At 42.7% G+C, this 26,319-nt stretch overlaps 1 protein-coding gene across 1 annotated transcript in view; it reads right to left on the bottom strand.

The window, feature by feature from the left end:
* The window catches only part of LOC126418994 (uncharacterized), a 154,443-nt gene that overhangs the window by 40,465 nt on the left and 87,659 nt on the right, over nt 1–26,319 (bottom strand). The window contains exon 3 of the mRNA XM_050086040.1: nt 7,205–7,354. Within this exon, the coding sequence (XP_049941997.1) occupies nt 7,205–7,354 (150 nt within the window). The remainder of the gene's footprint in view (nt 1–7,204; nt 7,355–26,319) is intronic.

The raw sequence follows: 26,319 nt of genomic DNA, 5'->3' as shown, positions 1-26,319 counted from the left end.
TCCATAATATTGTCCTCAAGTACATCGCCCTTGTATAAACCCTCTATATACTCCTTCCACCTTTCTGCCTTCCCTTCTTTGCTTAAAACTGGGTTGCCATCTGAGCTCTTGATATTCATACAAGTGGTTCTCTTCTCTCCAAAGGTCTCTTTAATTTTCCTGTAGGCAGTATCTATCTTACCCCTAGTGAGACAAGCCTCTACATCCTTACATTTGTCCTCTAGCCATCCCTGCTTAGCCATTTTGCACTTCCTGTCGATCTCATTTTTGAGACGTTTGTATTCCTTTTTGCCTGCTTCATTTACTGCATTTTTATATTTTCTCCTTTCATCAATTAAATTCAATATTTCTTCTGTTACCCAAGGATTTCTACTAGCCCTCGTCTTTTTACCTACTTGATCCACTGCTGCCTTCACTACTTCATCCCTCAAAGCTACCCATTCTTCTTCTACTGTATTTCTTTCCCCCATTCCTGTCAATTGTTCCCTTATGCTCTCCCTGAAACTCTCTACAACCTCTGCTTCTTTCAGTTTATCCTGGTCCCATCTCCTTAGATTCCCACCTTTTTGCAGTTTCTTCAGTTCAATCTGCAGTTCATAACCAATAGATTGTGGTCAGAATCCACATCTGCCCCTGGAAATGTCTTACAATTTAAAACCTGGTTTCTAAATCTCTGTCTTACCATTATATAATCTATCTGATACCTTTTAGTATCTCCAGGATTCTTCCAGGTATACAACCTTCTTTTATGATTCTTGAACCAAGTGTTAGTTATGATTAAGTTGTGCTCTGTGCAAAATTCTACAAGGCGGCTTCCTCTTTCATTTCTTCCCCCCAATCCATATTCACCTACTATGTTTCCTTCTCTCCCTTTTCCTACTGACGAATTCCAGTCACCCATGACTATTAGATTTTCGTCTCCCTTCACTGTCCTGTATGAAGCTCTTAATTAGAGGTGGCTCTCCCTGTCTTGATGTGGCTTTCGGGCGAATTTTCTTCCTTCCTTCCTGTAGAATTGTGAGGCTCCGCAACGTGATTGAATTGAGGACGGTATACTGAGCCTAATTGATTCTGAAGTGAGGTGGCTCGGCTCTGAGCACTATGGGACTCAACTGCTGAGGTCATTAGTCTGAAGTGAGGTGATAACTTGAATTTTGACATGTAGAATTTGGAGAAAGTGTGCATGTGCTGGAAAGAGGTATATCGCGCTCAAATGTCAATTACGTTAGTTTTTGTTTGTTTTGTTAGTTCGTCAGGGCAGCTTTGCAAACAGTGTCCTTCAGATATTATCTTCGTTTCTGTATTGTATATAACTATGTTTTGAGGAATCGTGAATACGCTACAATATTGGAAAGTGAATTAGGTGTAAACACTTGGGTATGAGAGGTCAGCTGTGCTACCGTCATGCCACCAAGAGCTGCGCATAGATACAGCGAAGGAATTTAAAATGCTTATTAGCTCATAGTCGCAAGGATTGAATAATGATACGTCTTAATTGCAGGGCACGCCTTACAATTAAGATCTTGAACTTGGCTTCTGCCTGTGTGACTCTAACATATCATCCGCTACGGAACATAACCAAATATGCGAGAATGGAGGACACCTAGCTCGAAGGCTTGGAGGGTTCGAGACAGCGGGCGAATGCCGAGTTATACGTAACGCACACCAGACCGGTACGGCACCTCAATCTAGAAAGCATATGCTTCAAGACGGAGAAGCCGAAAGAAAGCTAATTATGGTACCTATCGTCTGGACAAACTGTCACCAACCACTGCAGAAAATATGATGCATTTCACGCAGTAAGACATCTTTGTAAAGACGTCCAGGCAACTTGAAATATCCTATAGAGAATATCTCCATTGTACACGTTTAACCTGCTGCCATAGCAAGTAGGAACTTTCCTAAAATATTGTTTTACGTTTATGTTATTTGATCTACAATATTATTATTTAAATGTGTTGCGAAGCCTCTCCGCCGGAGGTTAGAGTCCTCCCTCGGGGGTGTGTGTGTGTGTGTGTGTGTGTGTGTGTGTGTGTGTGTGTGTGTGTGGTTCTTAGCATAAGTTAGTTTAAGTAGTGTGTAAGACTAGGGACCGATGACCTCAGCAGCTTGGCCCCTTCGGAATTCACAAATATTTGTACATTTTGAAACTCTATTAGTTTCAAGATATATTCAACTCATTGATTAGTTGCTGACTTTGTGTGCCTTGAGGAATTTACTATAAACTTCTCATTCACGGAACATTTTTAGTACATTCAGTAATGTTTTTGTGCTACTGCGAACTGTCAGTGAGCAAACTTAATTTTTTTATCCAACAGTGCAGTTGATTTGAACTGCTGATTTTAGTAAATTTTTCGATTTTTGCACTGAAAAATTAAAAAAAGTAAGACAATGTAATATCCATTCCACTCTGAACATCAAGGTCAGTGAACTCTACGTATAACAGCTGCCAGAGACAGTGATTAATCCATACGAATAGTCAGAGACACGGAGTTCACTCTTGCTCCAGTTTTCGCCGTTGAAGTAATCAGACGTGCCTACTAAGACATCCGTAATTAGAGAAACTTCAATGTTTAATTTTGATAGCTATTGTTCTACACTGCAGCGCCGAAGAAACTGGTATACGCATGCCTATTCAGATACAGCAGGCAGAATACGGCGTTGCGGTCGGCAACGCCTATATAAGACAACAAGTGTCCGGCGCAGTTGTTAGATCGGTTACTGCTGCTACAATTGCAGGTTATCAAGCTTTAAGTGAGTTGGAACGTGGTGTTATAGTAGGCGCATCAGCGCTGGGACACAGCATCTCCGAGGTAACGATGAGGGGTTTTTCCCGTACGACCTTTCACGAGTGTACCGTGAATATTAGGAATCCGGTAAAACATCAAATCTTCGACATCACTACGGCCTGAAAAAGATACTGGAAGAACGGGATCAACGACGACAGAAGCGAATCGTTCAACGTGACAGAAGTGCAACCCTTCCGCAAATTGCACCAGATTTCAATGCTGGGCCATCAACAAGAGCCAGCGCGCGAACCATTCAAAGAAACATAATCGATATGGGCTTTCGGAGCGGAAGGCCCACTCGTGTACCCTTGATGATTAGACGACACAAAGCTTTACGCCTCGCCTGGACCCGTCAACACCGACATCGGACAGTCGAAGACTGGAATCATACTGACTGGCCGGACGAGTCTCGTTTCAAATTGCATGCATCGAGCAGATGGACGTGTACAGGTATGGGGACAACCTCATCAATCCATGGACCCTGCATGTCGGCAGGGGACTGTAAAAGCTGGTGGACGCTCTGCCGGCCAGTATGGCCGTGCGGTTCTAGGCGCTTCAGTCTGGAACCGCGTGACCGCTACGGTCGCAGGTTCGAATCCTGCCTCGGGCATGGATGTGTGTGATGTCCTTAGGTTACTTAGGTTTAATTAGTTCTAAGTTCTAGGGGACTGATGACCACAGAAGTTAAGTCCCATAGAGCTCAGAGCCATTTGAACCATTTGGACGCTCTATAATACTGTGAGGCGTGTGCAGTTGAAGTGATATGGACCCCTCATAAGTCTAGATACGATTCTGACAGGTGACGCGTACGTCCAGAGTTGCTACAGAGTGGCTCCAGGAACACTCTTCTGAGTTTAAACACTTCCGCTGCCCACCAAAATCCCAAGAGATTAACATTATTGAGCATATCTGGGATGCCTTGCGACGTGCCGGTCAGAAGATGCTTCAGACATTACTCGAGTCCATCGATATTAGGCAGGTGTACCAGTTTCTTTGGCCCTTCATTGTATATTAGAAGTGATTAGCGGCTATTATTGTAATTGTATACGAGAACGAGTGGGAGAACCACTTTTATTAAGATGAAAGTAACCAATCGTTTTACGTCTCCTTACTGTAGTGATTGTTAGAATTTCCTATACTGTTATTTCTGCTGAAATATCTATGTTTTATGCCTATATTAAGACTCTGAGAGAATGTTTTGGATCTGTAGGACAAGGTTGGAGCTGAGCCACTGAGGCACAAGACTACGATGTGAGAAGAAAATAGTATGCATCCCAGCACTACTTTGTGTGTGTGTGTGTGTGTGTGTGTGTGTGTGTGTGTGTGTGTGTCCGGAAAAGAGTGTTATTAAATACGTGTAATATTATTGTTATTATTGTATTTTAAGTACACAGGACGCCACACCGTTTCGCTTTCTATTATTTACGAGTCCGCGCCGATAGCTGAATGGTCAATGTGACGGATTGCCATCCTACGGCCCCGGCTTCGATTCCCGGCTGGGTCGGGGACTTTCTCCGCTCAGGGACTGGGTGTTATGCTGTCTTCATCCTCAGTTTATCCCCACCCGGCGCACAGGTCGCCCAATGTGGCGTCGAATGTAATAAGACCTGCACCAAGGCGGCCGGAACTGTCCCGCAAGGGGCCTCCCGGCCAATGACACCAAACGCTCATTTCCATTTTTTATTATTTACGAATGATCTTCAGTCGCCTTCAGTCGCCTGAATTACGTATCAGTTGTACGTACAGTGTATACTAAATATGTCATAAATATGTCCAGATATGTAACCACATAAAAAGTTTTTTCGTTCTTGTCCTATTGTTAGATGAGAAATAAGTTTTCAAGCAGAAGTTTCGTCAGGTTCAGTTGCTGTTTGACTCAGCTTACTACTCATATATTTTGAGATCTCATTATCCTATATGTGTTCCCCTGCAAATGTACGTCGTTGTCCCGCGTATAGTGCTCGCAGATGCCGAAAATCGAGCAACCTACAGTACGCACGACATCGAGGTACGATAACTTCCAGGGCGATATAATGAGATAGTGAGATCTCAGAGCCGAGCAGTAATTTAACCTTACGAAAGCTATGTTCTAAAAAGTTATTTATTACCTAACAAAGGGAGAATAATGAAAAATCTGTTACACAACATCTGGAAACATTATTTAATAAATTTATTATACACGATGAAGCAACATTCACGCACTGGGACGCCGCAGCGCGATTCCTTGCATATTAACATTACAAAAATGTCTGTAATAATATTTCTGTAGAAAACGGACGCAGAAGGAAGACTTTAATCAATGTATGACAAGTATCTTCATTTAGTGCTGCGTCACTATACTGTACAGTGAGTGCACTGGACAGAGTTTTACTTTAAAATACTCGAGTTCGTTTTCGGGTCTAGGTGCAATTTTTTTTTTTCTAAACTACGTGGTATGATACCTGTGTTATTAGTCATTGTGCAGCAACCATAGCAGCTCTTATACAAAATACGTGCAATTATTCAATAGTCACCCAGAAACGAGAGCTCGGTCGTATTCCACTTTTAATGATGTATTTGACTTTTAACTGCTTACTCTATAGTCTTCTACGCACTGCGTTCCTCCATTCTTTGCACCCTGCTTTCAGCATTGTTTCCCGTTTCTCAAGCGACACCTCTCCCCCTAAATTAAAAAAAAATGTCGGATCCACGCCTCCCTTTCCTATCTCTGCTTCTTCTATCCTGGGTAGTTCACTGAAACCACAGAAATTACGTCGTCTAACAGTATTGTTTCGCACTACCCTGTCAACTACGTTCGCACCCAGTTTCCACATTATCTGCTTACCACACGTTCAAACCGATTCGTACCAACTTTTATGTCCATTACATTTTTTCAGTAAGGATAGCGCTCCCTTCGCAGGTAATCGCGAAACTTTGGTATCACAAAATCCGATGATTTATTTGCGAGAAAGAGATTCACAAATCGAGCATGTCAATAATGCATTGTCAATAACGTTGTGTGGCCCCTATCCAAGCAGTTATTCGGGCTGGAATCTCATTGACTGGAGTAGAATTGTTCTCAGTGATGACTCTTGCTTCGAACTGTTGCGTGTAGGCGCAACAGAGGTGGAATATCAACCTGAATTTCAACCGCCGTTCGTCCCGACCACCAGGATGGTGGTCTGGGGTGTCATATCATTTCACAGCAGGACTCCTTCGGTTGTCATCCGTGGCATCCTTAAAAGCACAGCGGTACGTCGACGATAGTCTACTCCCAGTTTTGTTTCTCTTCATGGCACGTCATTCTGCGCTTACGTTTCAACAAGATAACGTTGTCCGCACACGGCGAGAGTGTCCACTACTCGTCTTCATGCTTGCCAAACCCAACCTTGGCCGGCAGGGACGCTGAATCTTCCTCCCCAGATGAGAACGATCTGAGCGCTCTGGACAGGGCCCTCCAACAAGCACGGGATACTGACGATCTACTGCGCCAATCGGACAGTATTTGGCACGATATCCTTCAGGAGAACATCCAGAAGTTCTATCAATCAATGTCTAGCCAAATAACTACGTAAGGGCCAGAGGTAGACCAATGTGCTAGTGACTTGCTCCAGTTGTGAAGCTCTTTCTCGTGAATAAATCATCCAGTTTTTCTGAAACTGTAATCCTTTGTTTGTCTGTATGTGTACATCACATCTATCTATTTACATCCCATTCAGCTAATTATTTTGTAGTGAATCGCTTTTTTTTGTTTTAGAGTATATTTTTATTATCATCTTCATGTAACTATTAATTATGTTTTTCAGCTTTCAGTCAGCTGGGCGCTCTTACTGAATGTGATGTGTATGCTTAACATCTCCACATCGACAATGTGTATAGGTATCTCAGCAATATGATTGCTAATTAATTTTAACTGATTAATGCTCCTCACGAATACTTCTGATATGTCTGACCTATAATCGTTATTTTCAGTGTTAAAAACTCTATAGTTAAAATATATGTGTCGTTTATACAGCATTACTGAGTAGATCAATATAAGAAAATAAAAATTAATAAAAATAGGGACCCAGTATCGAACTCTCGAACTCAGCAACACAGTATTGAATGGAGATACTTCTCATACATGTGTTTATGGCGCTCCAAAAATTCCTTTCTTCTATGTGATTTTTCGCCCGAAAATATCAATGGGGGTGTAATTGTGTTAGAGATATTTGTGTAGTGTTAAGTGTGCAAGCGATTGCGCTGTCGCGTCCGAATGTGCCAGCGGTGGTTCACCCTGTTTAAACACATCAAACACGCATTACAGGTCACTGAGCACAATTCATAGCAAAAGAAAGTGATACGGGCACAGCACAAAAACATACAGTTTTTTGTTTAGTTGCATAGACGGAGGACTTCTCCAAGAAGACGACAGTAACAGGAGGAAAGCAGCTCACCCTTGTCCTTGTCGCCGGTGAAGAGTCCGTGGAAGCGCACGCTGAGCCCCGCCACGCTGAGGATGTCGCCGTCCAGGTGCACGTCCACGTACTGACGGCCCTCCTTCATGCTCTTCACGCCGTGCAGCACGTTCTTCGACTCCACCTCAGCTGCGGGGCACACATCACACGCTACAGCCGTAAAGTAAGCGGCAACGTTACAGGATACAGTGAGCAACGTTAACATTCGGACGCTATGAGATTTTCACTTTGTAGCATCATGATAACTTTGCTTTTAACAAAACAGCTTTATATTCAGGTAGATGTCCGGTAAATAAAAGTATGGACTTTTCTTACACAACTTGTAACAACTGTTAAATAATACGATCCAAATAAAATAGTTCGATTTTTACCATACCTCAACATTCAGACACTTGTCAGTGTAGCACTTGTTTCGGGCGTTCACGCCAATTTATATACTCTAAGTAAGAAGGCTGTTTACAACCGTGGCCGAGTGTCCAGACAGTATAATACCTAGCATAACTAATACAAGTTTTCATATACGACAACTTGTTATTTTTCATAACGAGAAATGTAAATCACAAATTGCTGCCATGCTCAACACGACTAAAAGTACTTTATAGATATTGTTAGACGATTCAAAAACGGGGACTGTACAGATTCCATACTTCAAAAGTGCCAACCACAGAAGTTGGACGCACGTGAGAAGAGGAATCTATTACGAAAAATAAAGAAGGATCCTACGCTCAGTGCACCTAAAATAGCAAGTGAGCTTCTAAACGATACGGTAAAGAAGGAACATCCTAAAAAGAAACACAGAGCACTGAAGGATATTGGTTACAGTGGAAGATAGGCTAGGAAGAAACCGCATGTAAACGAACAGAATCGAAAGCAGAGAGTCGACTTCAAACGGTTCAAATGGCTCTGAGCACTATGGGACTCAACATCTTAGGTCATAAGTCCCCTAGAACTTAGAACTACTTAAACCTAACTAACCTAAGGACATCACACACACCCATGCCCGAGGCAGGATTCGAACCTGCGACTGTAGCAGTCCCGCGGTTCCGGACTGCAGCGCCAAAACCGCGCGGCCACCGCGGCCGGCTGAGTCGACTTCCCCAAAGAGTTTACTACGGAAGATGCAACATTTTGGAACAAGTCATTTTTATCCAGGAGAGTTAATTTAACATTTTCGGGTAGGATCAACGAAGAATGGTGTGGCAGAAGAAGAATGAAGAATCTAATGTCATAAATTTAAAGCCGCCTGTAAAGCATAGAGGTGACAGTGTTCTTGTCTGGGATTGTATATCCATATTTCGACAGGGCGAATTTGTGGTCATCGACAGTATCATGGACAAATATGTCCACCTGCCATATTAAAAAATAATTTACGCGGAAGTGCTGAAAAAATGAGGATATCAAACACGTTTGAATTTTAGCAGGACAATGACCCGAAACATAAGACTCGCATTGTGCAAGAATATTTGTCGTACAACTGCCTGAAAGTCTTATAACAGTCACCTCCACCACCAGACCTCAATACTATTGAGAATGTGTCGGGAGAACTACAGCGACGTATGAGAGAAGAGCACAAATATGCTCCAAAGAAACTCTGAAACATCGACTACAAGACGAATGGGACGGTCTATGTACTGGCTATTTAAAAAAATATTGTTAGCAATATGCCGCAGCGTTTTAAAGAAGTGATATAATAGAATGGCTACCCGACAAGATATTGAAACATAAGTTTTTCAACAAAAAATTTCCTTGAATAATAATGATTGGTCGGTTCGTTTGGGGTGTAAAGGGACCAAACTATAGGGTCATCAGTCGCCGCTGCGGTCGCAGGTTCGAATCCTGCCTCGAGCATGGATGTGTGTGATGTGCTTAGGTTAGTTAGGTTTAAGTAGTTCTATGTTCTAGGGAACTGATGACCTCAGAAGTTAAGTCCCATAGTGCTCAGAGCCATTTGAACCACTTCATCAGTCGCTTTTTCCTGATGCAAGTAAGGCTCAAGGTACAGAAACACCCAAAGGACGTTTGAGAAAGTAAAAGGGGGAAAAGGAATGGGGAATCACATCTAATAAGAAAACGAATGGAATGAACAAAAACGGGGAAAACATACACCACAAGGAAAAGTAGAAGAAGGTATTAAAACCATAGAGCAGATGGTCTGGGTTGGCTGATCACAAGAATAAAACTGGATGAGCCAGCCACTCTGCAACACATTAAAATGTCCACCACAAAAAAACAAGGCGAAATCAACACATCTAGGGAAAAGACAACCGCCAAGACATACAAATGCAAAGAAATGGCGACAGAGTTAAAATGGAGGGAGGGTGGTGGCCTCGGTGAGAAGGCTAAATGCCCACCCATAGATGGTACGATAAAAATCCCCCTTACGATTAAAACGTAAAATGAAATCTGCTGTTGAGGCATTGTCGCCCAGCACCGAAGTTAGGGTGTTGGGAAGGTTAAAAGTCCGCCGCAGAGCGGCTAAAAATGGGCAGTCCAGCAAGATGTGGACGACAGTCATACATGAGACCCAGTGACACCGAGGTGGGTCCTCGCGACGGAGAAGGTAACTATGTGTTAGCCATGTACGGCCAATGCGGAGCCGGCAGAGAACGACAGTCCCTGCGAGAGGCCCACATGGAGGACTTACACACACTTGTAGTCTCCTTAATAACACACAGTTTATTGTGTGTAGTGAGATTATGCCATTCTATCTACCAAAGCTGAAAAACCTTGCGGAGTAATAATGATCGCAGGTCAGTTACGGGCATGAAGATCTCCAGAAGCGGTTTCCGTGTAGCCTGTTTGGCCAGCTTGTCAGGAAGTTCATTTCCTGGGATTCCGACGTGGCCTGGAATCCATACAAGCACTACAGAACGACTGGACAGTTCCAGGTATAGATGGACTCCTGGATGGGCACTACCACAGGATGGCGGGGGCAGCACTGGTCGATAGCTTGTAGGCTGCTCAAGGAGTTAGAACACAAAAGAAACGACCCGCCTGGACATGAGCGGAAGTGCTCAAGAGCATAAGATATGGTCGCCAGTACTGCAGTGAAAACACTGCAGCCATCTGGCAAAGAGTGCTGTTCAATATGCCCTCTGTCAACTTAGGGGAAGCCAACGTGACCATCGGCCATCGAGCCATCAGTGTAAACCACTTCAGAGCCTCGGAATACATCAAGAATCGAGAGGAAGTGGCACCAGAGAGCTGCGGGAGTAACTGAGTCCTTAGGGCCATGTGAAAGGTCCAAGCCAAGCTTCAAAAATGGTTCAAATGGTTCTGAGCACTATGGGACTTAACATCTGAAGTCATCAGTCCCCTAGAACTACTTAAACCTAACTAACCTAAGGACATCACACACATCCATGCCCGATGCAGGATTCTAACTTGCGACCGTAGCGGTCGCGCGGTTCCAGACTGAAGCGCTTAGAACCACTCGGCCACACCGTCCGGCCCAAGCGAAGCTTCAGACAAGGTTTACACAATAGAGGTGCATGTGAATGGACCTCGAGTAGAGGTGGTAAAGGGAAGGACTCCCGTTCACACAGAAGCGATCGGATGCAAACCGCAGTCGAGATCCCTGACCTGTGCCGCCGATGCTTGAGATGAACCGCAGTGTTTGGGAAAACGAGAAGGTAATTCGGATGCGCAGGAGAACTACGAATGTGTGCAACGCAACTAGTGAGGAGTTGTGCACGCCTAACGTTCACTGGAAGAACTTCGCCCTCCACCAGAACGCTGGTCACCAGACTCGTCCTAGAAGCTCCCATCGCTAGTCGAACGCCACAGCGGTGCACTGGATCGAGTAAACGCAATGCAGAGGGCGCGCCGAACCATAAACCACACTCTCATAGTCAACACGGGACTGTACAAGGGCTTGGTACAGCTCCAGCAGCGTATGGTGATGAGCACCTCCGTCGGTGTGGCTCAGGCTTAAGAGTAAGGTGCCGCCAGCACTTGTTCTTAAGCTGACGAAGATGGGGAAGCTAACTGAAGTGGGCGTCGAAGACCAGTCCCAGAAAGCGGTAAGTCTCCACTACGGCAAGAAGTTGGTCATCGAGATAAAGTTCTGGATGGGGGTTGCCGGTACGGCGACGACAGAAGTGCATCAAGCATGTCTTGGCGGCCAAAAACTGAAATCCGTGAGTGAGGGCCCACGACTGTGCATTCCATATAACTCCCTGCAGCCGGCTCCCACCACAGCAGTAGAACAAGAGCAGAACGAAATACAAAAATCGTCAGAGTATAGGAAGGGAGAGACTGACGATCCTACTGCCAATGCAACACCATTGAGGGCAATTAAAAAGAGTGGGACACTCAGTGCAGAGCCCTGTGGGACCCCATTCTCTTGTATATGGGGTGCACTATGGGAAGCACCGACGCGAACTCTGAAAGTGTGGTGTGACAAAACAAATCTGTATAAAACTAAGGAGTGGGCCCCAGAGACCCCTCCCCCATGCAGACTAGCGAGGATGTGGTGTCACCAAGTGGTATCGCAGGCTTTCATGAGATCGAAAAAGACGGCAATAGGTTTTGTCGCCGGGAAAAGGCTGATCGAATTGCAGACTCCAGGTGCATCAAGTTGTCGATCGTGGAGCGTCCTTTGCGAAAATTGCCATGAGATGGAGCAAGAAGGTCCCGAGACTCAAGGATGTAACACAATCTCTGTCTCACCATACATCAAGCAGCTTGCACAGAACGTTGGTGGGGTTGATGGGACGATAGCTGTCAACATCTAGTGGGTTCTTCCCGGGATTTAGCATGGAATGACACTTTCCCGCCACTGCGATGGGAATTCGTCATCGCTCCAATGCCGTTGAAGACAGCAAGGAGGCTGCGTTGGGAATCCACTGACAGATGTTTCAGTATTTGCGAATGGATGCGATCTGGGCCAGGTGATGTGTCAGGACAGTCAGCAAGGGCAGTGAGCAATTCCCACTCACTGAATGAAGCATTATAAGGCTCAGGGTGATGTGGAGCAAAAGAGAGGTGCTGTCACTCCACCCTCCGTTTGAGGAGACGAAAGGTGGGGTGGTAATTCTCCGATACAGAGATGCAAGCATAATGCTCAGCAAGATGCTCTGCAATTATGTCTGGATCGGCAAGTACACCACCATTTCTGGAAATTCCAGGTACACCTGCTAGGTTATGATAGCTGTAAAGTCGGCAGAGCTTGGCCGAAATCTGGGAGGGGGAAGTTCGTTTTCCAAAGGTGGAGACATAGCTTTCCCCAACACTCCTACTTCGTTCGTATGATGAGGAGGCGTACCTGTGCTCAGAGCTATTTGAAGGCAATAAGGTTCTCCAGGGACAGGTGGCGCTTATGACGTTGGAGGGCCCACCTACGGTCTCTAACGGCTGCAGCGATTTCCGGCGCAGGAAGGGAAGTAATGCCTCTTAATTTTTTATGTGAAAACTCTCATCGTTTTTTAAATAAAACAAACGTCATTAACATTCTGCATCTTTATTCTTCATGTCTGTATATTTATTTCTCAACATAGTCACCCTGGTGACCTGTTTGTTGATACTGTCACTGTGGAATGTTTGACTTTGTTGACAGAACAACAGCATCACCTCTGCTTGCACCGCCTCATAACTTCAATGTGAAGTCCTCTAATGTGTTCTTTAAATTTTGGAAACAGAAAGATATCGCATGGGGCCAAGCCGGGACTGTACGGAGGACGATCGACGACAATGAACTCAAGGCATCCGATTGTTGCAGACGTCGCAGCGCCCGTGTGTGGTCTGACATCGTCATGGTGAAGAAGAGAGGAGAGGGTGCGCCATGTGTGAACGAACACTACGAATCTGAAACTCGTTTACAGCACATTGTTTCATATGCACCGACATAGTTACTTACACACCGCCATGTTACATGTTACAGTTTGGAACCCTCTAGCGACAGTGGACAGCAAATATGAAGATATGAAGAATAATTACGTTGAATGTTACTCACGTTTGTTTTATTGAAAACCATCGAACTGATGAGCTCTTTCATATCCGTCTGTGTTCTATTTTTTTTCTATCTAGAGATATTAATCATAATTCCGCTGTTATGTCTGTATTTCGTTTTCCATTTTTTTACATAAACAATTCGCAAGCCTTACTTTTCAGCACGCCCTCGTACATGTAACCTATACATTTAAGTGTCACACGTAATAATAACACCCCTAGTTTATAAGTTATTGAGTCAGGCTTTAGGATTCAATGTATGGTTTGTAAAAATAAGACTAACGATATATGGCAACAATTTTTTCACATATCATCGAGGTCTGAGTGTATGTTAATACTGCTTCACACTCTCGTCACTGTGAGCTGCCACTAAGGCTTTGATGATATCCGTGTAGATGGTGCGTTAAACACCACTCATCATTCTTATAAGGAAGCCATGGAAAACATGAAACGGACAGGTGTTCTGAAAACGAGTGCAATGTACGAGGGCAGTTCAATAAGTAATGCAACACATTTTTTTCCGGCCAATTTTGGTTGAAAAATCCGGAAATTTCTTATGGAATATTTTCAAACATTCCCGCTTCGTGTCGTATAGTTTCATTGACTTCCGACAGGTGGCAGCGCTGTATGGAGCTGTTAAAACGGCGTCTGTAACGGATGTGCGTTGCAAACAACGGGCAATGATCGAGTTTCTTTTGGCGGAAAACCAGGGCATCTCAGATATTCATAGGCGCTTGCAGAATGTCTACGGTGATCTGGCAGTGGACAAAAGCACGGTGAGTCGTTGGGCAAAGCGTGTGTCATCATCGCCGCAAGGTCAAGCAAGACTGTCTGATCTCCCGCGTGCGGGCCGGCCGTGCACAGCTGTGACTCCTGCAATGGCGGAGCGTGCGAACACACTCGTTCGAGATGATCGACGGATCACCATCAATCAACTCAGTGCTCAACTTGACATCTCTGTTGGTAGTGCTGTCACAATTGTTCACCAGTTTGGATATTCAAAGGTTTGTTCCCGCTGGGTCCCTCGTTGTCTAACCGAACACCATAAAGAGCAAAGGAGAACCATCTGTGCGGAATTGCTTGCTCGTCATGTGGCTGAGGGTGACAATTTCTTGTCAAAGATTGTTACAGGCGATGAAACATGGGTTCATCACTTCGAACCTGAAACAAAACGACAATCAATAGAGTGGCGCCACACCCACTCCACTACCAAGAAAAAGTTTAAAGCCATACCCTCAGCCGGTAAAGTCATGGTTACAGTCTTCTGGGACGCTGAAGGGGTTATTCTGTTCGATGTCCTTCCCCATGGTCAAACGATCAACTCTGAAGTGTATTGTGCTACTCTTCAGAAATTGAAGAAACGACTTCAGCGTGTTCGTAGGCACAAAAATCTGAACGAACTTCTCCTTCTTCATGACAACGCAAGACCTCAAACAAGTCTTCGCACCCGAGAGGAGCTCACAAAACTTCAGTGGACTGTTCTTCCTCATGCACCCTACAGCCCCGATCTCGCACCGTCGGATTTCCATATGTTTGGCCCAATGAAGGACGCAATCCGTGGGAGGCACTACGCGGATGATGAAGAAGTTATTGATGCAGTACGACGTTGGCTCCGACATCGACCAGTGGAATGGTACCGTGCAGGCATACAGGCCCTCATTTCAAGGAGGCGTAAGGCCGTAGCATTGAATGGAGATTACGTTGAAAAATAGTGTTGTGTAGCTAAAAGATTGGGGAATAACCTGGTGTATTTCAATGCTGAATAAAACAACCCCTGTTTCAGAAAAAAAATGTGTTGCATTACTTATTGAACTGCCCTCGTACTCGTATTGCCACGGCAACACCTAACCCGGTGCCTATTGCAGTTCTGTTGTTATCTTCCAGGAATCAGGAAGCTGTCTGAAAATTTTGTCAGATTGTAAAATACACACTGTGTTTTAAGCAGTGCTGGCCGTCTAGAAATATCCCCTCACGTAGATGTCATATGGTATTTGTATTCCTGAAAGATATATCATCTCGTGGACACATTATGACTTGGGGTCCCCTACACTATGTGACCAAAAGTATCAGGATAGCCCCAAAAACATATGTTTTTCACATTAGGTTCGAATGGTTCAAATGGCTCTGAGCACTATGGGACTTAACATCGGAGGTCATCAGTCCCCTAAACTTAGAACTCTTAGAACTACTTAAACGTAACTAATCTAAGGACATCACACACATCTATGCCTGAGGCAGGATTCGAACCTGTGACCGTAGCGGTCGCGCGGTTCCAGACTGAAGCACCTACAACCGCTCGGCCAACCCGGCCGGCTCATATTAGGTGCAATGCGCTGCCACCTACTGGCAGGTACTCCATATCAGCGACCTCAGTAGGCACTAGACATCGTGAGAGAGCAGAATGGGGCGCATCGCGGAACTCGCGGACTTCGAACGTGGTCAGGTGACTGGGTATCACTTGTGTCATACGTCTGTAGGCAAGATTTTTCACACTCCTAAACATCCCTAGGTCCACTGTTTCTGATGTGATAGTCAAGTGATAGTGAAGGGATGCCTACAGCACAAAAGCGTAGAGGCCGACCTCGTCTATTGACTGACAGAGACCGCCGAAAGTTGAAGAGGGTCGTAATGTGTAAAAGGCAGACATCTATCCAGACCATTACACAGGAATTCCAAACTGCATCAGGATCCCTGCAAGTACTATTACAGTTAGGCGGGAGATGAGAAAACTTGGATTTCATGGTCGATCGGCTGCTCATAAGTCACATATCACGCCGCTAAATGCCAAACGACGCCTCGCTTGGTGTAAAGAGCGTAAACACTGTACGATTGAGCAATGGAAAAACGTTGTATGGAGTGACGAATCGCGGTACAATATGTGGCAATCCGATGGCAGGGTGTGGGTATGACGAATGCCCGGTGAACATCATCTGCCAGCGTGTGTAGTGTAGCGCCAACAGTAAAATTCGGAGGCAGTAGTGTTATGGTGTGGTCGTGTCTATCATGGAGCGGAGTTGCACACCTTGCTGTTTTGCGTGGAACTATCACAGCACAGGGCTACAGTGATGTTTTAAGCACTTCTTGCTTCCCACTGTTGAAGAGCAATTTGGGGATGGCGATTGCATCTTTCAACACGATCGAGCACATGTTCATAACGCACGGCCTATGACGGAGTGGGTACACGACAATAACATCTCTGTAGTGGACTGACCTGCCCTGCACAGAGTCCTGACCTATAGAACACCTTTGGGATGTTTTGGAAGGCCGACTTCGTGCCAGGCCTCACCGACCGACATCGATACCTCACCTCAGTGCAGCACTCCGTGAAGAATGGGCTGCCATTCCCCAGCGCATGACTGAACTTATGCCTGCGAGAGTGGAAACTGTCATCAAGGCTAAGGGTGGGCCAACACCATATGAATTCCAGAGTTACTGATGGAGGGCGCCACGAACTTGTAAGTCATTTTCAGCCAGGTGCCGCATACTTTAGATCACAAAGTGTGTGTTTATGCGTTCAGCTGGTTTTTATTTGTATAGTATTTTTAGAGATCCGTCACTCAACAACGAATGGATGTGTTCTTTCACTTCCTTCCCTGTTGTTCTAGTTTTGCCATTTAGAGGTATAAATCAAAATGCCGCTTTTATATCCTATTTTGTTTTCCATTTTTAGCGTTCTGAATCTCAGTCGGAAAACCGGAACCCTAATAAGATTACTTTGTTGTCCATCTGTCCGTCTATTTGTCTGTGCGACTATTAAAAATTGCGTTGTCACGAACGGGTGGACGTACCAAGTTGACATTTACGTCCCATATTAAGATCCATGTTCCTTGGCGATGTAAAAAATTTAATCTTGTAAGTCAACGTCATCAAAAGATATGGACATTTAATCCACATATTTTGCCTCCGCAAAGTCACTCACAGAAAAGTATAGGATACTACTCGTTGACGTACAGTCATGATATTTGGCGAGAAGCAAGGCTTCATAGTACAGGCAAAAAGAAAAAAAAATCTGACAATTGTAAATTTGTAATTATATCACACGACTTTTTTTTTCATTTGTCTCCCGACTGTGCGTCTGTCGTTCTGTTACGAATTCTTTTTCTCAAGAGCGGATAGACGTATGTCTTGCCTGTATCGCTATCGAATACAGTCAAATATCGTCGATATTCCTGATTGTCAGGATGCGTGAACTGTCTACACGCGTAGTTAAACCTTGGCGAAACCCTCAATTCGCGAGTCCTATTCGTACATATCATTCTACATGTCTGTGTAATCTCATTTCCGCTATCTGGATTCTAAGTGTATCCAAGTTTCGCTTCCCTACACTAAATCTGAAAGTGACTAGCGTTTCATAAAATTTCAGAAATGTCCCTTTCTTTGTCAACGGTCTTGCCTCTTTGTAAGCACCGGTTCTCGTCAGAGCATCGAAGTTAAGGAATGTTGGGTGTGATCAGTACTTGGATGGGAGACCGCGGGATACGCTATGTCTATTGGTTACTTTCTATTTCCACTTACTGCAAAGGGAGGGGGCGTAGAGTCATTGATCACCAGACGTTGCGCGGACTTCCTGGTTTGAATCCCAAGCTTCTCCGCGATGTCACACGAATTGGGGGCATATGACACTGTTGATGGTGATCATTCCTTCGGATGGAGACCTTAAGCTTAGCTGACGCCTTAGTGCTAGTCGAGAGGAGTAGGGTACGGGCTGGTAGTAGGTTTCACCCTCTCACTTCCTTTCATCCAAAACAAAGCAAACCCTCACACTATATTGGAAAAACACTCGTTATAGTCATCCACACGCCCTAAGAGACAGATACACACTTGACAATTCATGACAGGTCACGGGAAGGCAACTGCGAACGATCTGGACTAGGACCTTGCATAGTACAGTAATGAATCCTGCATTTGCTGCCCTACGCTCTATGCTTCAGTATGGGACGACACAGACGAGGACTCTTACCTTGCTTCCTTTGAAATGTTCGTCTAATAGTATCACTCTTTAAGTTAAATTTCTCTATCGTGTCTAGAAAATTAATTTGGCCTAACATGTGATATACTTTGTAAGTAGGCTGTGTATGCTTCCTTATTGGCAACGTTACGTAGCGCTGAAAATCACTGGCTGTGCTGTGTGCATTCTGTGGCTAGTTTGCATTGTTGTCTGCCATTGTAGTGTTGGGCAGCGGCAGCTGGATGTGAACAGCGCGTAGCGTTGCGCAGTTGGAAGTGAGCCGCCAGCAGTGGTGGATGTGGGGAGAGAGATGGCGGAGTTTTGTAATTTGTCATGAACTGCTATATATATTATGACTATCAAGGTAAATACATTGTTTGTTCTCTATTAATATCTTTTATTTGCTAACTATCCCTATCAGTAGTTAGTGCCTTCCGTAGTTTGAATCTTTTATTTAGCTGGCAGTAGTGGCGCTCGCTGTACTGCAGTAGTTCGAGTAATGAAGATTTTTGTGAGGTAAGTGATTTCTGAAAGGTATAGTTTAATGTTATTCAGGGCCATTCTTTTCAGGGATTTTTGAAAGTCAGATTGCGTTGCGCTAAAAATATTGTATGTCAGTTTAAGCACAGTCCTGTATAAATTGTTCTAAGGGGACGTTTCATAACTTCATCCTAAAGATTTAAAATTTTTACTGGCCCTACTATTTCCACATTTATTTTAATATTTGATCTAATTTTGTTCTCCCATCAAACTGCTTAACTTCCGTTTCGTCATCAGATAACACAGATTTTTTGTACTTCATGTGCTGCCGTTTGCAATTTATTTTCACTTTTCACAACAATTACCTGGTCATCTAGCAATAGCATCATCATAATGCAGTCTCGATTTTAATATTAAAGAGTAATACGGTAATTCAATTATCCATTCCAAAAGGAATTCATCTATGTATATACTAAAACGCACATGTGATAAATGCACTCTCGTCTTAAACTTAGGTTGATGGTCTCTGAATTTTAATTATTTTTGCCTGATATAGATACACGAGACTCTTCATATATACTTTTCATAACTTCTGTTATATATTCGTTATCTACAGGTCATGCTGTAGGTCCTGTCGAGTCCTGCGTCTGCATTATATGAGAGAACTGTTTGGCTGCAGAAGCTGAAAAGAACGTATTACGTGAGATACGGTGTAAAAACTGTTGGCTCACTCCAAACCAAGAGGACAACATAGTTCCGTGTTAATAGTCACCACCATAATCGCTCGTCACAGGAGAGAAGAAAAACAAAGCAAATTACAGGTTTTGAGTTGAGTTGTTGTCAGTTATGGGCTACTGAGTCACCATTCCGTCCCGGTGTCTGCCATATTCACACAAACAACGCAGGTTTACGTAGAGCTTGTGTACCGATCACAACTACCATAAAGACACATTTCACATAATGTGGAAATATTTCGTAATTATCCAAAATCGAAAAACCACTCTCAATTAAACAAGCTATTCCTATCACTTGTTGCAGGAGGACATTTTGAGCTTAAACATAGGGTGACTGGACAAAATATTAGTCATACTCTTAAAATAGTACACTGGTCCCTTGGTCGCTTGAGACTGTGACCATCATACATCACTACACATGAATTGGAATTCTGATGATCTTTTAATTAATCATCAGGTTAGGAAGAACAACCAGAAATCCACTGGAAATTTGGAAAGATCATAAAATAGAATTTACCAAATTTTATAATACTGCGTTAAAATATTGTATAGCAGTCGGCATATCCTTCGCATCTCAGAGATTATTTTCACTGGCGGCGAAAGTTTTGGATGAACAATGAAATCACCTGAGGGGCAAAAGACTGGGCTTTTGTAAAGCACAGTAAATAAATATCTGGACTTTTTAAAAACTGTATTTTATAACAACTTTCTTTGTAATTTATAATAAAAGGTTTTCGACTTTGTGAAAGTATCTTTTTTCAGTTTCACTTCCATGCATTTCTAAACCATATTCGTATTCAGTTGCAATCGACGTAATAGGTATGTCGATACAACATTCTATGTATCGTCGTAAGATGGATGCTATGACATGAAACATTGCATTGATTTATTATTATTATTATTATTATTATTTTCATATCCACGTCTACTCAGAAAAACCACGGGGCAACCTGGTACGTGTCACGTACGAAGATTGTTGCCAGAGGTAGTGATAGAAAAAAATCATTGGAGCAGTTGAGGTTTCCTCCCTACACTTTTCGATCTGTAGCCAATAAGCTGCACCATCGCAATTGGAAAGAAATATAAGCCAACTAGATTTTAAAAAGTGTAATACTACATTATTAGTAAAAGACTATAAGCGAAATGAATCTAAATGGTTTTGCCAACTAGAACCTCCTCTTATATTCTGCTCAAATCTTACGAATTAGAGGCGCAGTTCTAGTACTCACTCAGATTCATTTCAAAACGCCCTTTGCCTTCAATTTTCTCTCCTTCGAATGTGAAATTGATTTTGTATCTTCCTGTCATCGTCACTAGCGGACTTTTGCCTCCCACGAAGACCGTATAGTCGTCCAGTTTGGCGCTGCAAAATGAAAAAAGATAGTTACGCTTTAACATCTGTGACGACCAGGTCACTGGGGAGCTACAAACACACACACACACACACACACACACACACACACACACACACACACATATATATATATATATATATATATATATAATGCATTCAAAAATTCTTGTATTGTGTAGGAGGAGTGGCCAATAAATATGTTTTCTGTTTTCGTCTCTAGTTAATTTTATTTTCTACTAAATTCTTTATAACAGTGTGTAAGTAGTCACACATTTTTGCAGCTGAAAGCCTCATTTCTTTCCGTGCCACACTATGGTTGACTGAAGGATATTCTAAGTCATTTCTCCTCCTACTATCACATCTACAAATATAACTGTTCTTCTCGAGCTGTGATTAATTCTTGACAACAAACATCATAAGAAAGTCAATACGCTAGTTGCCTAACGATCCCACGGTGAAATATGCTATGGTAGTGAGAAATTCAACCATCCAATTCCTGGTTACTAATGTCTTCAAATACAGACACGAATCTAATAACGTCCAGTGTATGTTGTTAACTAAGCTTCACAAAGAAAGTATTCAATTAAGACCTGTAGTGTCTTCAGTTCACTAGCTTGCCATAAATTATCCAGAGTTAGATTCACTAAATAAAACAAAAGCTAAATTTAAACAAAAATTGGAAATACCTAATTCGCAGACATAAGTCAAAACACTGAAATATGTACCCATTCTATCTAATGTAAACCCAATCTCAATTGGTATCAGCAGCTTGTTTTTCAATATTACAGTTGGAGAGACTTTGTAAATGTTAAAAGAATTGTTACATAATATCAGAACAAATCCATTAAATACAGAGGATATAAGATTGGCAATGAGGCACACTTAAAGCAAAATTAATTTCAGTTTCCACAGACACTGTACAGTCAGTCAGTAGCAATGCAGTCGTCTTTGAACCGCCTATTAGCTGAAATGTTTATGGATAATTCTGTACATAGCTTTTTAGACAAGAGCCCACAAGTTTTAAAATACACTGCTGGACCAGGTATGTCTATGACGTACTGTGCTTGTGGACAGGTACCACCAAACAGGCAAAAATATTGATTTAGGATATACAGGAAAGTAACTTCTAGAGACTTAGTAATACCTGCCAATTTCCAGCATCCTATAATATATAAACATCCAACTTTCCGCTCTATGGTACACTGCCTGCTATCTACATCACAAACCAAATCAGAGTTTGAAAACGAATTGAAAATAATAGAATAAATTGCATACAGGAATGACTACAGTCCTATCTCAATTGATAATAAACTCATTAGAAAGGAGTACCAGAGGACAACAGTCACTAAATCACACTGACAACATATAGATCCCCATGCTGTATGTACCTAGGCATGACTTGACAAGTACGTCCAGCAAATTAAAATCCAGGAAATGTACACTACATTTTTATACTAGGAATATTGTTGCTCACACTCTGTTCAAGAGTAAAGACAAGATTCCACCTTTATAACAGAGTGGAATCTATAGGATTTCCTGCAATGTCTGTGGCAAATTATTTGTACGTCAATAATATGAGGCTATAGCTACTAGACTGACTCAACGTGAAAGGAGTTAGAGACTTAAAAAAGGAAAATTCTGTCTTTCATCAAAATCCTCTGAATGGATATCGTTCTTATGATGTGATGTTCTTCATCAGGAGCTATGGGCAGAAATCGGGCATCAACTGACATTCTGGCTATCAATGAACACCACTCACAATGACGCAATCCCTAATTATCAAATGCAGTTCCATTTCATTATTCATTCTTATTAAAGTAGCAGCAGCCAGTTAAACCAGTTAAAATTTTTCTCGCAATTACGTAATACTCTTGTTGTTATTCCACAGACTCCTTTCTCCCCTCTCCTCTCCCCTCTTTTCACTGTTCTTCTCATGCGCCAGTTTTTTTTTTTTTTATTCATATAACATATAATCCGTGTCAGTATTCGCTCGTGCACGGTTTTTGGCCTGTACATTCTTATACTTTTAATCTCCGATCACAAAATAATATAAAATTATTTTGTATAGATATTTAGTCGTAAGAACGCACATATTTGTGGGATTAAAATCTTTGCAAACATACTGCCTGTTGGCGTCTATTTCGGGATCTTCGGCCGACGTTTGCTCGACGATTTTTCTGACGTTTTGCCAGCACGAGTAGCTGACAGTCGAAACATCATACTCTGTTGCTAGCGGTGAAAAGGATTCTAGACCGCCGAAGATTATATGTACTAGTAGCGCCAACGTCTGATGATTTTCACTGGTCAATTTCGCAGTATTTCTCCCACTTCTAGCTGCAACGGTCGTTCGCTGCAGCACGGAAATTCAAGATCAGTTTAACTTGAGACTTCCCTCTTTCTTGTTGAAACTGTTGTCATGTTTGTGGGTTTCAATGCCTTTCCCGAACAAGACAGCGCGATAGTTCTTCTCCAAGCAATAAATTCCGCGTAGGCGAATTTTATTTTCGTATCACACAGCGCGTGCTCCACCACGGCCGATTTCTCCTCCTGACCCACCCTGCAGTATCGTTTAAGTTCGGTGATCCTAGACTATCATTCCCACATAGACTTTTCTTCCACATGCACGGGAAATGTGTTGTACTGGCGACGTTACAAGTGGGTTCCTTTTGTCCTTTGCTGATACAAGACACCCTCTGATCTTCGTAGATGATCTGTAAAACCTCCTTAGGTTCAAAAAATGGTTCAAGTGGCTCTGAGCACTATGGGACATAACATCTGAGGTCATCAGTCCCCTAGAACTTAGAACTACTTAAACCTAACTAACCTAAGGACATCACACACATCCATGCCCAAGGCAGGATTCGAACCTGCGACCGTAGCAGCAGCGCGGTTCCGGACTGAAGCGCCTAGAACCGCTTGGCCACACCGGCCGGCAAACCTCCTTAGGCCGAATTTGTGCAAGATGAGGGCGATTCTGTCCGTCAGCCTGGGGATGTAAGACAGAAAGGCTTTACCCGGCATTTCTTTTCTGACGTTTCACATGGCAGGGTGTTATTAGATTTCGTGCCTCTTGTTATGCAACTGGTGGAGTACCTACTGCCCTTCAGAACGCTTTCCAGGTGTTTCATAGCGCGTCCGAGATTCTGCAGCTCACATATATTGCGCGCGTTAAGCACGTACTAATCATTCCCTTATTGTGGCGTGGTTAATGACTTGACAGTTTGTAAAGGTATCGGCCCGTGTGTGTCGGCTTTCGATATACGCTGTGTGCTGGTTTCTCATCATTCCTCGTAAATTGCACACATAGAAAGGATAGTTGTTGCTCGTTTTCTGCCTCCATAGTAAATATTAAATTGGCATGGAGACTGCTCGGGGGTCTTAAGCAGTCACCGAGTTGTTACCCACTATGGCTCCACACGACGGTGGTATCGCCGACGTATACCTGTACCTGTACCAAACATTAGGCCTACATCTCCTCCACACGGAGTAGTAGTACAAAATTATTGAGGCTTCAGTGGCCACTTATTGATAAATTGCCTGTTATTGTTGTATCGTACTCCACAGAAAGCCCGGTGGACATACAATGGTAACAGCGCGCACACGCATTTACAGGTCACTGCATTTAGGTGGCGAACTTTCTGCAAAAATATGTACCAAACATGGTTTGCCGCACACATTTTACTAGTATTTGCATCTGAAATTGCTTAGTCCAGCGTAGAAACAGCTGTCAAATACGGAGAATAAAACAAAACAAAATCGACTGTACTGAAAGGATTACATTTGCATGCCGTTTAACCTTTTCTCATCTGCTTTTATTCCTCCGTCTGCTGTAATGATATATTAAACATAAGTAAGCAAATGAGGAAGCATTCAGCTTCTTTCAAGAATTCAACATTAACAAGGAAAAGAAAAGGAAAAAACCAATTTTTTCGATTAATTGTAAGTTACTTACTTGGCGCGTTTCAACTAACTGCAAACAAATAAAAAGCAACGACCCAAGAATGTGACCTTAACATTATTATCTCGACTTTATTCGGGTTAAAACACAAAGGCTCTTTGTTGCTTTTATAAAGGGGAAACTGCCCTATTACTAGGTGCCGTTTTTAAATTTAAAATTGCCAGTAAATTAGCAGTGTTTAAATTAAGAAAATGTGCCGTATTACTACTACTGAATACTGAAATACTACCCTTGCAAAAATCTTCCGAATATTTTCTGATTCTGTAATTCCAGATCAAAGAATTAAAAAGGGTAATTCTTACCTCAGGAAATGTTTCCTAATTTCAGGTTTTCGGGTTTCCTAGTTATGGGTAGTAAACAAATACAAAAATTTAATGATTAGTATCATAGCCTTTGTTCGTATTAATTTTTTGTTTCAAAAGTAAAGAGTGCTGCATGACTTTTTGCTATTCTGCAGAAGTTTCAGTCATAACAAGAAAAATGCTCAGTCCTGTGCTTTTTGATACAGAAGTCACATTTAAAAACTGTACAAGTATCACCGTCGACACGTGCACATAGCTCTAACACAAGCGAAAGCAACCGATGAACTTAATCCAGGTATCATTGGACGTGTCAGGTGGCCACAGTTGGTCACAGCATACTCATATGTGCTCCTTGTTCTCTTCATACTCATGTTTTAATGAAGGCTTGAAATGGAGTCTTTCTCACCATGATCCTGCCGTTTCGTGGCTTACTTGTTCTTTCTTACGAACAGCTTCCTTTTGGTAGCCTCAGATATTGAAGGTCTTTCACAGGTATCAAATTAAACTCATGGAGTAGGTTTTGTTGAATGTGATGTCTTCTCTGTTGTCTTTGCATTGCCAAGTGTTTGCAATAATAATACTTTAACAAGTTGTTCTGCAGAATGAAACAATTTTATGATTGTTATATGTCTATCAGGTCCACAATGTAAGTTAGTAATAAATGATATCTGAGGCAACGATCTATATATTTACGTCGTTACAATCTTTGAATTATGTTATTGGTTCGTGTTCTGTGAGACAAACTAAGTTATAAATGTATATTTAAGACAAATTTCAGGGTTCTGCGCACAGGAACATATTGTAAATAATTCAATCACCGTTTTAAATTTATAATCTTAGTGCCATATTACGCTAACAAGTGCATCTTATACGTTTTTGTAGCAAAATGAAACCAAAACGAACAATTGGCTGCATCCAGCTAGCAAAAATGTAACATAATATCATTGGTCCGCCCGAAGATGAGAGTGTAAGCTCTCGAAACGCGTGGTGGGATGAAATAAAGAGTGAATGACACAAATAATTGTTTTATTTGAAATTTTACTGTCGTAAACAGTCGCAGTTCCTTACAATAGTCCAACATGGACGACATAAGATTATGGCTTTCTTTTCCCCTTTATCTAGGTACTGCTCCAAAACCTTTTTAAGAGGAGATAACGTCAATACTACTGCTTTTCCTGCACTTGATATTGGGTTTGATGGCGGAAGTACAGAAAGTGGACTGACTTCAAAAGCAGAAATCGCTATTTCTTGCCTTGCATTGGTTGCAATCAACAATGGCTTTACTACGGCTTCTGAGGCCTCATCCGCATTTGCTGCTGATTGCTGAAGAGGAAAATTCACAGATGAAGAAACCAAGGGGGTTACCCGG

This window comes from Schistocerca serialis, chromosome 9 (genome assembly GCF_023864345.2).
Source record: "Schistocerca serialis cubense isolate TAMUIC-IGC-003099 chromosome 9, iqSchSeri2.2, whole genome shotgun sequence".
Lineage (NCBI taxonomy): Eukaryota > Metazoa > Arthropoda > Insecta > Orthoptera > Acrididae > Schistocerca > Schistocerca serialis.
This window is presented reverse-complemented; position numbering and strand designations above follow the sequence as displayed.